The sequence below is a fragment of the Rissa tridactyla genome, chromosome 9 (genome assembly GCF_028500815.1).
Source record: "Rissa tridactyla isolate bRisTri1 chromosome 9, bRisTri1.patW.cur.20221130, whole genome shotgun sequence".
In the NCBI taxonomy this organism is placed as follows: Eukaryota; Metazoa; Chordata; class Aves; order Charadriiformes; family Laridae; genus Rissa; species Rissa tridactyla.
The window spans coordinates 44,690,621-44,703,906 of record NC_071474.1 but is presented as its reverse complement, the minus strand read 5'-3'; the positions used below and the strand labels follow the sequence as shown (position 1 = coordinate 44,703,906).

General features: G+C 51.1%; 1 protein-coding gene across 2 annotated transcripts in view; it reads left to right on the top strand.

The window, feature by feature from the left end:
• The window catches only part of OPHN1 (oligophrenin 1), a 68,740-nt gene that overhangs the window by 17,987 nt on the left and 37,467 nt on the right, over window positions 1-13,286 (top strand). For both annotated transcript variants that reach the window (XM_054214111.1, XM_054214110.1), the window contains exons 2-4: window positions 2,846-2,941; window positions 7,425-7,486; window positions 8,824-8,895. In XM_054214111.1, the coding sequence (XP_054070086.1) occupies window positions 2,846-2,941; window positions 7,425-7,486; window positions 8,824-8,895 (230 nt within the window). The remainder of the gene's footprint in view (window positions 1-2,845; window positions 2,942-7,424; window positions 7,487-8,823; window positions 8,896-13,286) is intronic.

Genomic DNA, 13,286 nt, shown 5'->3' with positions numbered 1-13,286 from the left:
AACAGCACTGGACTAATTAAGGAGCTCTCATTTTTTTTTCACTGTTAGGCTAATGTGAGATGTGGTCTATAGCACATCCACCTGAATTTTCTTCAGCTAGAAAATTGGAAAATAAGCTTTCCGGCTAGACAACGTTTTGAAAGGAAAATATAACTTAAATCAGCTATACTGTTTCTTTTTTTCTGGTTAAAATTTATTGTGTTTGGCTTTTTCAAACCCTCCTCTGCTATTGCCTTACCCCTTATTTCTATAAAAACCAAAAGGCAAGCAGCTCGCCAAGGACCGTTTCTCCGATGCTGGGGCTAAACACTGCGCCGACACACGCGATGGAAAAACGGTGCCTGCAAACCCTCCGTCCCCGCGGGTGCTGTCATTTGTGCCTGCAGCCCTGCTCCTGGCTCATGGGGACACATGAGCCGGTGCCTCGTCACCGATGCACGTGGAAGGGGACAGACGGACGCCAGATAGAGGGACAGACACCAGCCAGGGCAGGCAGGGACAGCGATGGATCCAGTGCTGCGCTGGGGGTGTGGGAGGGCGGGATGCGAGGAGCCGTTTCGGGTGCCGCTGGCTTTTGGAGGGGCTGCTCAGGGACATTTAAACAGGGTGATTAAAGTTCACCCACTAATAAATGTAGTTAAGGTGCGAGGAGAGGCTGGGCAAGGGCCATGAGCAGCCTCCAGGGAAGACGACGAACGTTTGCAGGGGGACAAACAAAGATTCCCCTGAGCGACAACTGAATGAGGGCCTCCGGCCCCGGCCTGAAGCGAACCGAATGCTGCGGGGACTGAGAGTGAATTATTTGCTGAGGTTTTCCATTAAATCAATGACATCGTTCTGTGCTGGAGTTCACCCATTGACGCTCTCTCAGCCCCCCCCCGGCAGCTGTGCTTAAATAGCCACATTCAGGCCTGAATCTGCCCATTCAGGAGCAAAGGTTTGACCCGTCAGAGGAAACTGCTGAACGAGGTTTTTGAGGGGAAAGCGGGGACTGGGTGCGCTTCGAGGCCACCATCCTCCCCGGGACCGGGACCTGGCCATCCCCGGGTGCCACACTTGCGTGGGGAGGACCGGGGGGCACCGGGGTGCTCCTGGCCTAGGGACAGGGGAAGCAGAGCAGTGTGGGGACCTGCCAGGATCCCACAAGGGCCACTTGATTTCCTTTCCCAACGTCCAATTCAGTGTTGTCCAATTTTTCTCTCCCCTTCGTAGCAGCATTTCAGAAAACCCCGTGTTTGCCACTGTGATGATAAAGTTCTTTTGTCACTGAGTCTGCAATGGAAAAGAACCAACAAAAATACACCCAGATCACCATTTTCCTTAGGCTAGAAATGCAGGGGGTCGCCTGTACTGTGCGGACACAGTTCCTCACTAATTCACACCTCATTTTTGGCTGTTATTTCCCCCCAGATTTTAACAACTGATGCCAAAAGTGATTGTTCTTGTCTTATTTTTTAAACAAATAGCCAAATTATGTAAAAAAAATGAACGACATACGCAGAGTTGCTCTGTTCCAGCAATCTTTCCCCTGGTTTCCAAAGCAGGGGGTGTGAGCTGGTTGCACGTTACCATCTGTGCCGTCACATCTTCCACACTTGCAGCTTCCTGAATTTCAGCAAGCGCCGCCTCCGGTGCACCCCCACAAAGGAATCCAGCCTGCGACTGGCGTCCAAAATTAGGGAAAACCGCAACGTACATCAAAGTATAAAATTCTTCCTTTGCTTTTGTTTTATTGTCTATATCCCATTCCCTAAGGTCAGGCAAGTTCAGCCTCCTCCTGTTTGTGTCTGGGGTATTTGCTGTTGGAGAAAGACTAAACCCCCAAAAAAGCGTTTTAAGTTCATGCGGGAAGGTGTGGGAGAAGGATCTGGTTTTTTCCTGCGGTGAAGTGTTACCTGTGGCTGTCACAGCTGTCGCGGGGTGGGTGATTTTGGCGCTGGGGTCTGCTGCGTTGTCACTGCCCCATCCCGGCCGCAGCTCCTCTGCCAGGGTCAGCAGACGCCTTCACAACAACGGAGCCACTGACGAAGCTGTGAAGCAGCCGCACAGGATGCAAAGACACAAAGGAGCCTTTTGGCTAGAAACTTCTCTGGAAAGTCCAAAAATAATTTGGGCTGAGCTACCAGCCACCATCAGGAAGCGCCTTTGCTTCAAGACTGAATGTTTCTTCACCAGCGGGCCAGGAGCGGGTCCCAGGGCCATCTGCAGCCACTCTGAGGAGCACAACTTGAACCCTTTGTCATACTTCTCTTAGGGCCTGTTTGCGTCTGTCACCCCCTAAAGAGGGGCAGTTATTTTGAGTCCTGTCTTTTTCCCCACGTTTATTTTCTGATTCTACACATCTTTCTCCGATATAATGAAAAAAAATTTACTTTGAACAGTGAGAAGCCTGTCTGATAGCCTCCGTGCTCCGAGGAGCTGTGCTGATGTGTGTGTGGCACCAGGGACATCGACTTCTCTGGAAACATTCCTGCGGCGATGGTGAATGCTGCATTTGAAGCTACATGTTTTCCTTCAGGGGAAATGTGTTGGTGTCTCTTCCTGTACAGAGCAGGACGTGAGGCTATTGATCGGCTGTTTGTACGATTCGGTGCATCCATATAGTGTTGCAGAAGCTTTTTCAACAACCCTGAGAAAGAAAACCAAAACAAACCAAAGGCTCTCTGCAGCCTCTAATGGATGTTAACTTTGCAACGCTTTCTGAAGGGCTTAAATTCATGATGGCTATGGATTTTTCTAACCACCTCACTATAGTTGAGTTCCATTCAGGCTGAATTTCTAAGATTTGCCTCTTCTGTATAACAGTTGCAAAAATACACAGCCTTATTGCTCTGTCCTTTTCCAGGTTACTCATCGGCAGTACAGAAATTCTCCCAGACTTTGCAGTCCTTCCAGTTCGACTTTATTGGAGACACACTAACGGATGACGAGATTAATATTGGTAAGTTTTCTTCTTTTTGATGCAAACTTTCAGTAACAGAGAAAGTCTGTCCTTCTTTAGGAATTTGCCAGCGCTGATGGTTTTTGAACAGCATCAGGAGCTGGGTTCCTCGGATGCCAGTCAGCTGTTCCATAGCATGTTTTACAAAGTTGAACTTTCACGGGTAGAGTTTCACATTCCTAATTCAGCGGATACTTTGTGGAGGTTTTCCACGGCTCCAGCCCTGCTCCGTGCTGCCGGGCTCTGGGGAGGATGGCGGCGTGGCGCTGGCCTCCCAGCAAGTCCCATTTCCAAGTGCCGCAAGTGGAATGGGAGCAGGTGTGGCGCTGAGCATCGGCCACGTCTCCTGATCCAGGCGAGCGCTGCTCCTAACGGTGCATTTGCTCCGCTGAAAATGCCTTGCAAAAGCCAAGTGGCCCCCGCAGTGCCCTGAAAAAGGCACCAGCTGCAAACCGCCTGGAAAAATGAATTGTTGGATGTGTCGTCCTATGGAAAACAATGCGGCAGGGAAGCCTGGGGCACAAGCGTTGTACTGCTCCTTGCACATCTGTTTCGGGATTAGCAATCCTGAAGCCATTTTACGTCCCTGCCAGCCCGGTGCAACAGCTGTGCAGATTACACAGCTGCCAGCTGCACCCAGGGAGCTAAACCGGATGGCCTAAATGCCCTAAACCCAGTGCTTTTCAAATTACTTTTGGCTTGGCTAGTGCTATTGAATGGCCGGTGCAGGTGTGTGAGTGCTGCGGTAGTGGCAGGGCTGGCAGCCGGCAGGAGGGACGGCAGGGGATCCTCCAGCCCCCCAGGGGTTGACCCTGGCCCATGGGACAAAACCCTGGGGGCACCTCCCTGGACTGAGAGGATGAGGCTGCGCGTGGCGGGGGGCACAGGGCATTAGCAAAGCTGCTCCTGGGGGATGAACATAGGAAAAAAAAAGAACAAAACCCAAAGCTTTTGTCAGGCTGTTGTTGAAGAGCGGCTGCAAGCATAACATTGCTGATGTCAGGTCTCTTGGCCATCGCTGAAAGGGGAAGGAAGTAAGGTCTGTTCTTTGGGTTGTTTTATTTAAAGCAATTTAAAGCAGATTGCAGCTTGCCCTTCAAAATCTGATTTCCTTTATGGAAAGTCTCTAGGTGAAACCCACTGGAAATGAGTCAGCGTCCAAGTCTAATGGCAATAGAGGTACTGCGTTTCCAAACTCATCTGAATAAGGGAGGGGAAAACGTTGCCGTATAAATGCCCCTCCTGGGAGCAGAGGGATCTGAAGCAAACAGCCGCCAAGGAAAGGAGCGTCCCTTCTCACGGCTGGAAGGGACAAAGCTCCAATGTCCTGCACCCTTGCACTGCCTCTCCGCCTGCTTCCACGTGCTGGTTGCGGGAGGGGAGCAGAGCTGGTGTGGTGAGCCGCTGTGGTGAGCCGGTGCCGTGAACTGGTGCAGCGGGGCTGCGGTGAGCCGGTGCGGTGCGTTCGCTGCACTCAACGGGTGAGGAAGAATGCTGGAAACGGCCAAGGTTGAATGGGGGGGATCATGGGCAGAGGTAGAGATCAAAGCAAATGTAAAACACTCGGTGGTGAAACGAGCGAGTTTCCCTACTTCTGTTTTTGTTGGGGAATATTTGTTTTGCTTTTTCAAGAAAAGGTCCTTGGTTTTACCCTGTGAAAGAGCCTGTCCTTCCCCAAACCGTGCAGGGCCTGCTGGGGCTGAGCCGGTTTGCCAGGCTCCCGTATTCCTGAAACAGCAGCAGGGCGTTGACTTCTCTGTAGCAGCTCCCATCTCCTGCAAGGGTGCCAGAGATCTGTGTGGGAGCGTAGGAGCTCATTTGATGTGCAGGATATGGGAATGAAGCAAAACATTCACAAGGACTTCTTATTGTACTTCAGGGAACGTGTTTGATCTGTAAATATAACTGATGCCGCACTTCTTTCTTCTTATGTAGGCAGAGAGCAGGCTGACACCCCTGCACGTCAGGTGGTGGCTTTGAACACTGCAAGTGTGAGTCAGGACACAGAGGCTGGGTTGATGTTGTCTGTTGTGAGTAGTGCTTTGCCCTGGGGACGTTAATTTTTACACGGCGGCTTCGGTCCCTCCGCCGGTCGCCCGCGCGGGACCCACACCAGCAGCTCCTCCAGAGATGAACAGAGTAATGAAGTCAGATGGAGCATTCCTCCCTCCCAGGCACGGGAACCTGAAATCCTCTGGTTTTAAACAGGTGATGCCCTTGACCGTGTCCAGCTGAGTCGCTCCCCGGCAGTTCCCAGCGGTGGCAGGCAGCCTCCCTGCTCTGCTCTGCAAGGGTTTGCAAGCGTTGACCCAGACCAGTAGCGTGGGTCCACCCCGGTGCTCCTGGACACCACTGGTCTGGCAGCAGGGTGTAGCCTCAGCCATGTGTTTGTGGTGCAAGGACGAATTCAGTGGGTAGCTCTGCGACCTCAGCCAGGAAATGTGTGCCTGGACTCTTCCTGTAGGGCAAGGAAAAAAAAAACCCACGTAGTGAAAATTTTAGGCACTGGTATTTTCCTTGTAAGTTCAGAGCTAGACTCTCTTTCTCCCCGTGATAATTCCTTTCCTGGCTCGGGCTCCCGGTGTCTGTGCGCACTTCAGGTTTACCATCGTTCTGAGTAACCACAGTGAAAGTCAGCGTGTCGGCCTCGTGGTCGAGCATAATAAACTATTAGGACATTGCATGTGCTGGGCTCTGAAGCCCTCGCTCTGCAAGAGAACTCAGAAGTTACTGACTCATCAAGAAGGTTGTGTTTTGATGATGCCAGCTGAGGGACTGTGTCACGAGGCTGTGGTTTTTCCCTTTTGTGTCTGTCTCAGCAATTGCACAGTGAATCCTCTAACACTGGAAGCTCGTACTTGCTGGCTGTGCAGCAGCGTTACGGCTGGTTTTTAGCAGAAAGACAGGTACTTCTCCGCAGGTACCGTATGTGGATGAGGGGAGAGGGCCCTCAGTTTGCAGATAAAGCACAAATGCATCCCCTCCTCTCATCTGTGGGATGAGCTATTGCTGTATGTGCCTCGCTATACGCCTGATTTATTTCCTCATGTGTTACCCCTGCCATGCCAGGTGTGCCAGAGCTCTGGATGCCACCCTGCTCAAGAGCTCTGGTGTCAGCCAGGCGCTTCTGAGGTTCTTTGGTTCACTCTCAGTCTTTAAATAGCTTAAATTTAAATTTAAATTGGTCAAGTGGCTCCTCGTGAGTGCAGGGTCTGAACCGCAAGCGCAAGAACTCCTGTAAATTTTACAAATCAAGCCATTCGGTGCTTTCCACGTGGCAATGGAAGGGTGAGCGTGAAGCCCATGGGACCTGTCCCCAGCGCTGCTCCGAGCAGGGTGCTGCTCCTGCAGCTGGGAGGTGGTGAGTGGCACTGTGGGAACCTCTCCCAGCTAATTCCCAGGTAGTTCCTGTGTACAGTGAGGCGATCAGATTATTCCCCGCAGGCGTTCAGCACACAGCCACGCTATTTGCATAGGCAGATGTTTGCCCAGCCTTGTCCTACAGCCTCCCAGAGAACCGAGACTTTTGCAATGCTTTCAGTTCAGTGCTGTGAGCGCTCTTCTGGTGAGAGAGTTTTTCCTCCCTGCTACAAATTCACCCCCTTCCCATGTTCTTCTTCAGTGGGCAGAGAGAAGAGCTGAGTGTTCCCTCTTGATGGTAACCCTGTCGGTGTGGGGAGAGTCCAACACACCTACCTAGTCTCTTTTTCTTCCCCAGGCTAAATGAACCTTGTTGTCGTTCGAGTTTGTTCAAGGAAAGGTTTCGTGTTATTTTTATTGTAGTTGGACAGAAAAGGGTGGACCAATGAGATACTTCTGTGTAATTTTTACCGTTTTGGGTAGTGGTGTCAATGCCTATGAACTTTTCTACACCTGCTGCCTTTCCTTCCTGGGTACACGGACTTTGTGCTTCTTGTCACTGAATGTTATCTTTATGATTCTGGGCTGTTTTCGTTTTACAGACTTGTGGTCCTAGAAAGCACCTGCGGCTCTTCCCAGCTCGGGCAGAGGTGCCGGGCCCGTTCCGGTGCTGCCAGCAGTGGTCCAGGCAGGACAGACAGCCCCATACTCCCCACAGCCCCCCACGGTGGCAGAGCCCGTCCCACTGCCATCCCTGGTGCTGGCAGCTGCCCCTTCCCCTCCTTTGCCCCTTCCCTACCACTGTTTTACCAGCTTTGCAGTACAATTCCTAATGAAAGTTAATTAACATTGTCTTCCCTTCCCAGGGCATTATCTTCTTCACTTGCTCCGGGCAGGAGGCCCTCCTCTCCAGTGCGTAAATAAATTCCCCTCATGGCCAGCCTTTACTGATGGCCTGGCCTAATTCAGTTTCTGCCAAAAGGGGCCATCTCTTCTTTGCTTTTGGCAAGCCTTTAGGCGGCGATGCTGGGGTTGCAGCCAGATTTGGGTACCCCAGTGTGTGTCCCTCATGCTCCGGTGCCACATCGCAGCTCCACTGACCAGCCTCTTCTTTTCCTTACAGCCGAGTCCTTTAAGGAGTTTGCAGAGCTGCTGCACGAGGTAGAGCTGGAGAGGTCCATGATGGTAAGATGATCTGAACAGTGCACTGGTGATCGCTACCTCGTCGCAATGTTTAAAAGCTAAACCACAGCCAAACGGCACCATGTACCTCGGTGTGAAGCTTCCTATGGGATGGAAGCTGGGAGCACCAGGATGTTGCGCTTTTTACCATGTCAGGTCCACGGTGCCATCACCACGTGCCCCGAGCAGCCAAGGGGAGGTGCTGGGCAGGGAGGGGGAGAGGTTGTCCCACGCACCGTCCAACACCTCTCCTACATGCCAGGCAGCCATGGAGCACCAGCACCCTGCCAGAGCCAGGTGTGCCTGGGCTGGTAACAAGCTGGTTTTGTGGTGAAAAAAAGTGCTAAAGAAGCAAGATGTATTTTTAGCGTCGTTTTTGCCGGGTGTGAGCACGCAGGTCCCCCTGTGCCCCTGTCCTTGCCAGCACAGCTCCCGCAGGGCGATGCGCTGCCTTCGGTCTCCCGCTGCGTTGTGCCCTCTGCCTCTCCGGAGCTCCTCCAGACCGAGTGCCAGCTTCCCGTTTCACTCCTAATTCCAGGAAAAACACGAAGGTTGGGCTTGGTAGAGAGCTTTTACAGCATGCCAGGAATGTGCTGCTTGGCTCTGCTTTCCTCTGCCTCGTGCAGCAGTGAGAGCTTGTGCCAGACTGCCGGGCCAGCACCGCAGGGGTGGCTGTGCCGGTGGGATGCCACCGTCCCCTCTGCGGGTCCGCAGGCAGGCAGGGAGCAGGAGGAAACCAGTAAGAGGCTGGAGGAAAGCAGTAAGATATTTCTTTATTAATTACATCCAAGGTACAATGGCTCCTTTTGTAGTGGGTAAGTGGATCGTTTCAGGGATCACGGATGCTTTTAGGGATGTTGTCCAACTTTTCTAAATTTTTTTTAATTTTTTTTTGCCGTCCACTTGCAGGACCGGTCTCTTTACAGTAGCTCACTCAGAAGGTTTCACACTCTCGCCATGTTGATCATCTTTAAATTACCTGAAAGTACTGTGGCAGTGTGGTGTCATTGTCCCCTTCTCTTCCCCTCTCCCTTCTCTGGAGCACAGGACAGAGCCTGTCGCAGTAGAAGCAGGGGCAGGAAGAGATGACACGTTGTGTCCCAGTGCCAGGGTTCAGCAGGAGCCAGAGATGTGAACTGGAGTGAAATTGCCTGTGGATTCATGGATAGGAAGCGCAGACCATGTCCCAGGAAAGTGTCTTTCAGACATCTGGCAGGACTAGTCAGTGGAAAGGCGGGCTTTTGTTTTTCCCTAGCTGTTCCCTAGATCTGTTCAGTCTCTATTTAGGAGAAAATTCATCTGTGTCCTGTAATTAAACTGTTTCTTTCTTTGCACTGTAGGTACAGAACGCTAGTGATTTGCTGATCAAACCTTTGGAAAACTTTCGGAAGGAGCAAATAGGGTTCACCAAGGTAAGGCTTGTTTTTCTGTTTTAAATGTAAACAGATTTGTTTTATATTACTATGTTTGAATTCAATTTTTTCTCCCGTTTCCTTTGTGTTGTTGTTGTTTTTGAAAGGTAGACAATTGTTGGACTACATTTTGACTTCATGCTTTCAGAAACTTCCCCATTTAATGCTGGCTTTCAGCTGCTGGCACGAGAAAGTCCGTGCTGTGACTTTTAGTCTGATTTTTCAATCATAGGAGGCTCCAAAACCTTTTCCTGAATTCTTTGGGTTCTCTTCTGGCCTAATTCCAGCTCTGTCTCCATCCTGAGCAAGGAGGAGCGCTTGTTTCGACCGGCGATCAGGAGATACTCCTTGCTTCTTCCTCTCTTCTCCCCTTTGTTCATTCAGTGCTATTGAGAATAAAATACTTTCCTCGGATTAGTGTGTGTTAGAGTGGGAGGGAGAGAGAGCGGCAGAGGCCGGCAGTCAGAACTTGATTATAGTCATAGGGCTTTTGTTATGAAATATTTAAAGAAAGCATCTAACGAGCCTTTCAGATGGACCAAACTTTTAAAGAAACAAACTGTAAAAAGCAAATCCTGCACGTGTTGAGCAGAAAAGGCTTATTTTTCCTTTGTCTGCTATCAAGAAATCCAGGTTCCACGTTACTCGGCGGCAGCTTGAAATGGGGCTGGCTCTGAACCAGCTCAGAAATGGAGATGTTTTGGAGAACACTTGGGGCTTGGATTCAGCCCAGCCCATCTGGAGGCTTTGACGTTTAATAAATACAGGATTTGAGAAACGATATTTGATCACCATCCTGCCCTTCAGAATCCCCCTGTACAACTGCGTGTGTAGAACGCCTCTCCGAGAAGCTGCAGCAGCGTGAGCATGGCGAAGGCAGTGGCCGCAGATGTCGGTCTTGTGCCGGTGAAGCTCTGCCTGCGCTTCCCTGAGGAGTGCAGGGGTAGAGCCTCCTCCCCTCCTCTCCTTCTCGCTGGCGGGTTTTGCACCAGGCCCCTGTGTTACGAGCACGTGGACGTGCCCTGGGCTGAGAGAAAACTCCCTCTTGTTTGATCTGTCTGCCTGAACAGTAGGGCCAGCACATATTTAGAAAAGAGTCATGGGGAAGGAGTCATGGGGACAAGGTCAAGCTTATTTTCCCCTCTGTGTTTATGGAACACTTAAGTCAAGAGGGCAACAGTCTGCAAATGTTAAGATGACAGTATTAAAGTGTCCTTCAGGCTGTTTTGTTCTTGGGTAGCCCTTCAGGTGTGTAAGGATTACTTTGTCTATGGTTCAAAGCACTCTCTGCTCCAAGAGCCATGCCTGCAGGTCACATACCTGCCTCCTGCTCCGGAGTGGCCAGTGCCCGGCTGACAGGCACATGTCTCGGCACGGTCGGTGCTGTAGCCCCGGCAGCGGGGTGGCTCCGAGTGCTGGCACGGGTTCACCTGGGAGCTTACAGCCCTTCCGTGGTGAGAAGAGGGCTCTGCCGTGGCTCAGCAGAAGTGCTCGCGCACAGGAGCTTGCAGGGGAGTGCTTTGCACCCCACCGTGTTTGCAGGTGCCCCCACGCTGACAGGGGATGCAGGGGGAGGCAACGTTTTCTCTGCCGCCGCCCTGCAGCCTTGAGTGGGTGCGAGTTTTGGAGTGAGCCCCAGCCCGCTCCAGAGCCTTGCCCTCACCTTCGATGCTTTCCTGACCGGAGCCTGCGCGGCACCGCTGGCGCGGGTCCCACTGGGCTGCATCCTCTGGGCATCGCCTCGGGCACAAAGCCTTCCTTCACTTGCCAGCCTGCAGAGCTCCTCCGGGTCATTCGCATCCCTCAGCAGAAGGCGTGAAATACAAATGAGGGCTCCTCACAACGCTACTCTGTCCCTCTCCGTTTCTGCTGTGCCTCCGCTGGCTGGCATCACCCGAGTAGATCCTTCCTGATTTACACCAGGGGGAGAGAGGCTGGGGCCAGGCTGCAGAGCAGACCAGAGACATGACACAGAGAATTTGTGCCCTCTGCTTCGTTTCCCGTATTTTGGCAGAGTCGCCTCCTGTGAGATGTTTTCTGTTCTCTTTGCAAGATGCTGAAGCCAGATAGGAAGAGCCTTTGAATTGGGTCTTTGTGATGACTCTGGCTGGAGAGCAGCCAGTCAGTCTGACTAAGACATCTGAGTCTGCATTAACCCGTTTTCCCGGGAATGAATGGAGTGTCCTCAGTCAGATGGCATCCTTCCGCACAGGGGAGCCCCTGGGATGTCACTAGGACCCGCCGCAGCCACCTTCCTCCAGCCATCTTCCCCTGCTGGCTGCAGACCCATGGGATCATAGCTCTTCCCGTGACTTATTGGTGTAGACATAAAGAATAAAAGCGGAGGATCCGGGATCTCCTGAGCTGACCCATTTCTCAGCCCTGGCCATGGAACCTTATTCTGCTTGAAAGCTGTAGAGTGAGAGTTCGTGGCTGGGGGTGCAGCACTGATTTGGTGACCGTGTAAAGGAGCCAGCCTAATCGAGACTAGGAAGCGCACAGATGGTATCAGGGCATCGCTTAAGGGGCAGAGAGTGTGGGGTGGTCTTTTTTTTTGTTTCACATTAGAACATATTCATGGGGGCTACACTGCGTGCTCGGGCCGTGCAGGCTGTGAACTCGGTGGATTTTGTGCCATGTGCCATCTCTGTTGGGCAGAAGCCGGGTCCCAGGTGTGCCTGGTGAAGCCGTGCCTGATCCTGAGGTTTGCAAACGAGCAGAGCAGCATGTGGGGTGGTGGAGTTCTGGATTCCCGGGGGAAGGAGGGGTAATTAGAGGATGCGCTCACCGCAAATGGGAATGCAAAGCATGGGTGGTAGGACTGGTTGTGGCCTGAATCCCTAAACGAGCACGGTGTTAATTAGCGCACGTTCCTCTCGATCTGCAGAGCTGTGCGGCAGAGTGATGCATGTGCTGCGGCAGATGCAGGTCTGCAGCAGCCCAAGGAAAGTCCCCCCTCGCCCTCTCACAGGACAGACCCCCTTGGCACGGCGGGGCTGGGGCTGAGCTCAGGGGTGCCTCGCACGGAGGGTGCCTGTCCCTCACTCCCTCCCAGCAAAGCCCTTGGCTTTCGGCTCACACACTGCGGGCGAGCTCGTTTCTGCAGGTGGGTTACTTTCCTTAAAAGCCTTGCTGCAGTCATTAAATTTAGGAGGATTTGAATAGAAAAAGTTTCATACCAGTTCCTCTTGGAAGGAGGCAGCTTTTTTTATTAAAAACAAAACAAAAACACAAAACAAAATGCAAAAAGTCAAGAGGGGAAAAACTTGTTTGGACTCATTGTAAGCTGCCGGAGGAATATTTACTACTGTTGTGGTTTAACCCCAGCCAGTAACTGGGACCATGCAGCCATTCACTCCCCCTGTCCCCCCAAAGTAGGGTAGGAAGGGAGAAAAAGGAAAAAAACCTCATGGGTTGAGATAAAGACAGTTTAATAGAACAGTAATGGAAGAGAAAATAATAATAATGGTAAAAGAACATGCAAAATAAGTGATGCAATGCGATTGGTCACCACCCAATGATGGATTATTGCCCAGCCCGTCCTGAGCAGCGATCGCAGATCCCTGCCCCCCCGCCAACCCCAGTTATATACTGAGCATGACATCTATGGTATGGAATATCCCTTTGGCCAGCTTCTCCTGTCTGTGCCCCCTTTCAGCTTCTGTGGAAAGCTGAAAAAGTCCTTGACTGAACATAAGCATTACTTAGCAACAACTAAAGCAAGTTATCAACATTATTCTCATCCTAAATCCAAAACACAGCAGCTACTAGGAAGAAAATTTACATTACCCCAGCTGAAACCAGGACAACTACACTCTGGGATGCTGAATAAATGCAGCGTTTTTCAAAAAGTTCTAACATAGGAGATAAAATGTATTCCTAAAAGCACTTTGTTAATTCTGTTATTAATATTTCATTAATAATAATTTTCAAAGAAAGGGAGGACATTAACTTCTACTTGTTTTCATGTCTGTGGGAGGGAGATGTAAGGAGCATTTGAGAGAACACAGTGGGTGAGGGAAAGAGATCGGGTTAAATTGAGTGTGGTTTTATAGAATGCTCTTTCTACATGCCTCAACAGCATTTTGCTTTTTAGGAATTATCTTTTCTTGTATTGACTGCTGATGCATCATAAAAATTAGTTAAACTCAGGCGCGAAGGTTTGTTTTTCCATAGGAACGTATTTCTCCTATTCCTGTTTCTTCCCTCCGTCGTTTGGCGGATGAGGCTGCAAGCTGAAGCAGAACCTGCTGCCCATCTCGCGCCTTCAGCTCCTCTCCATCCACAGCTTGCAACTGCCCCCAACTGATTTGAGATTTTAATTTATGCAGTGCTTTCTTCTTTATTGAGTGATGGTGAACACATCACCGTTTATTTCCATTACTGGGCAT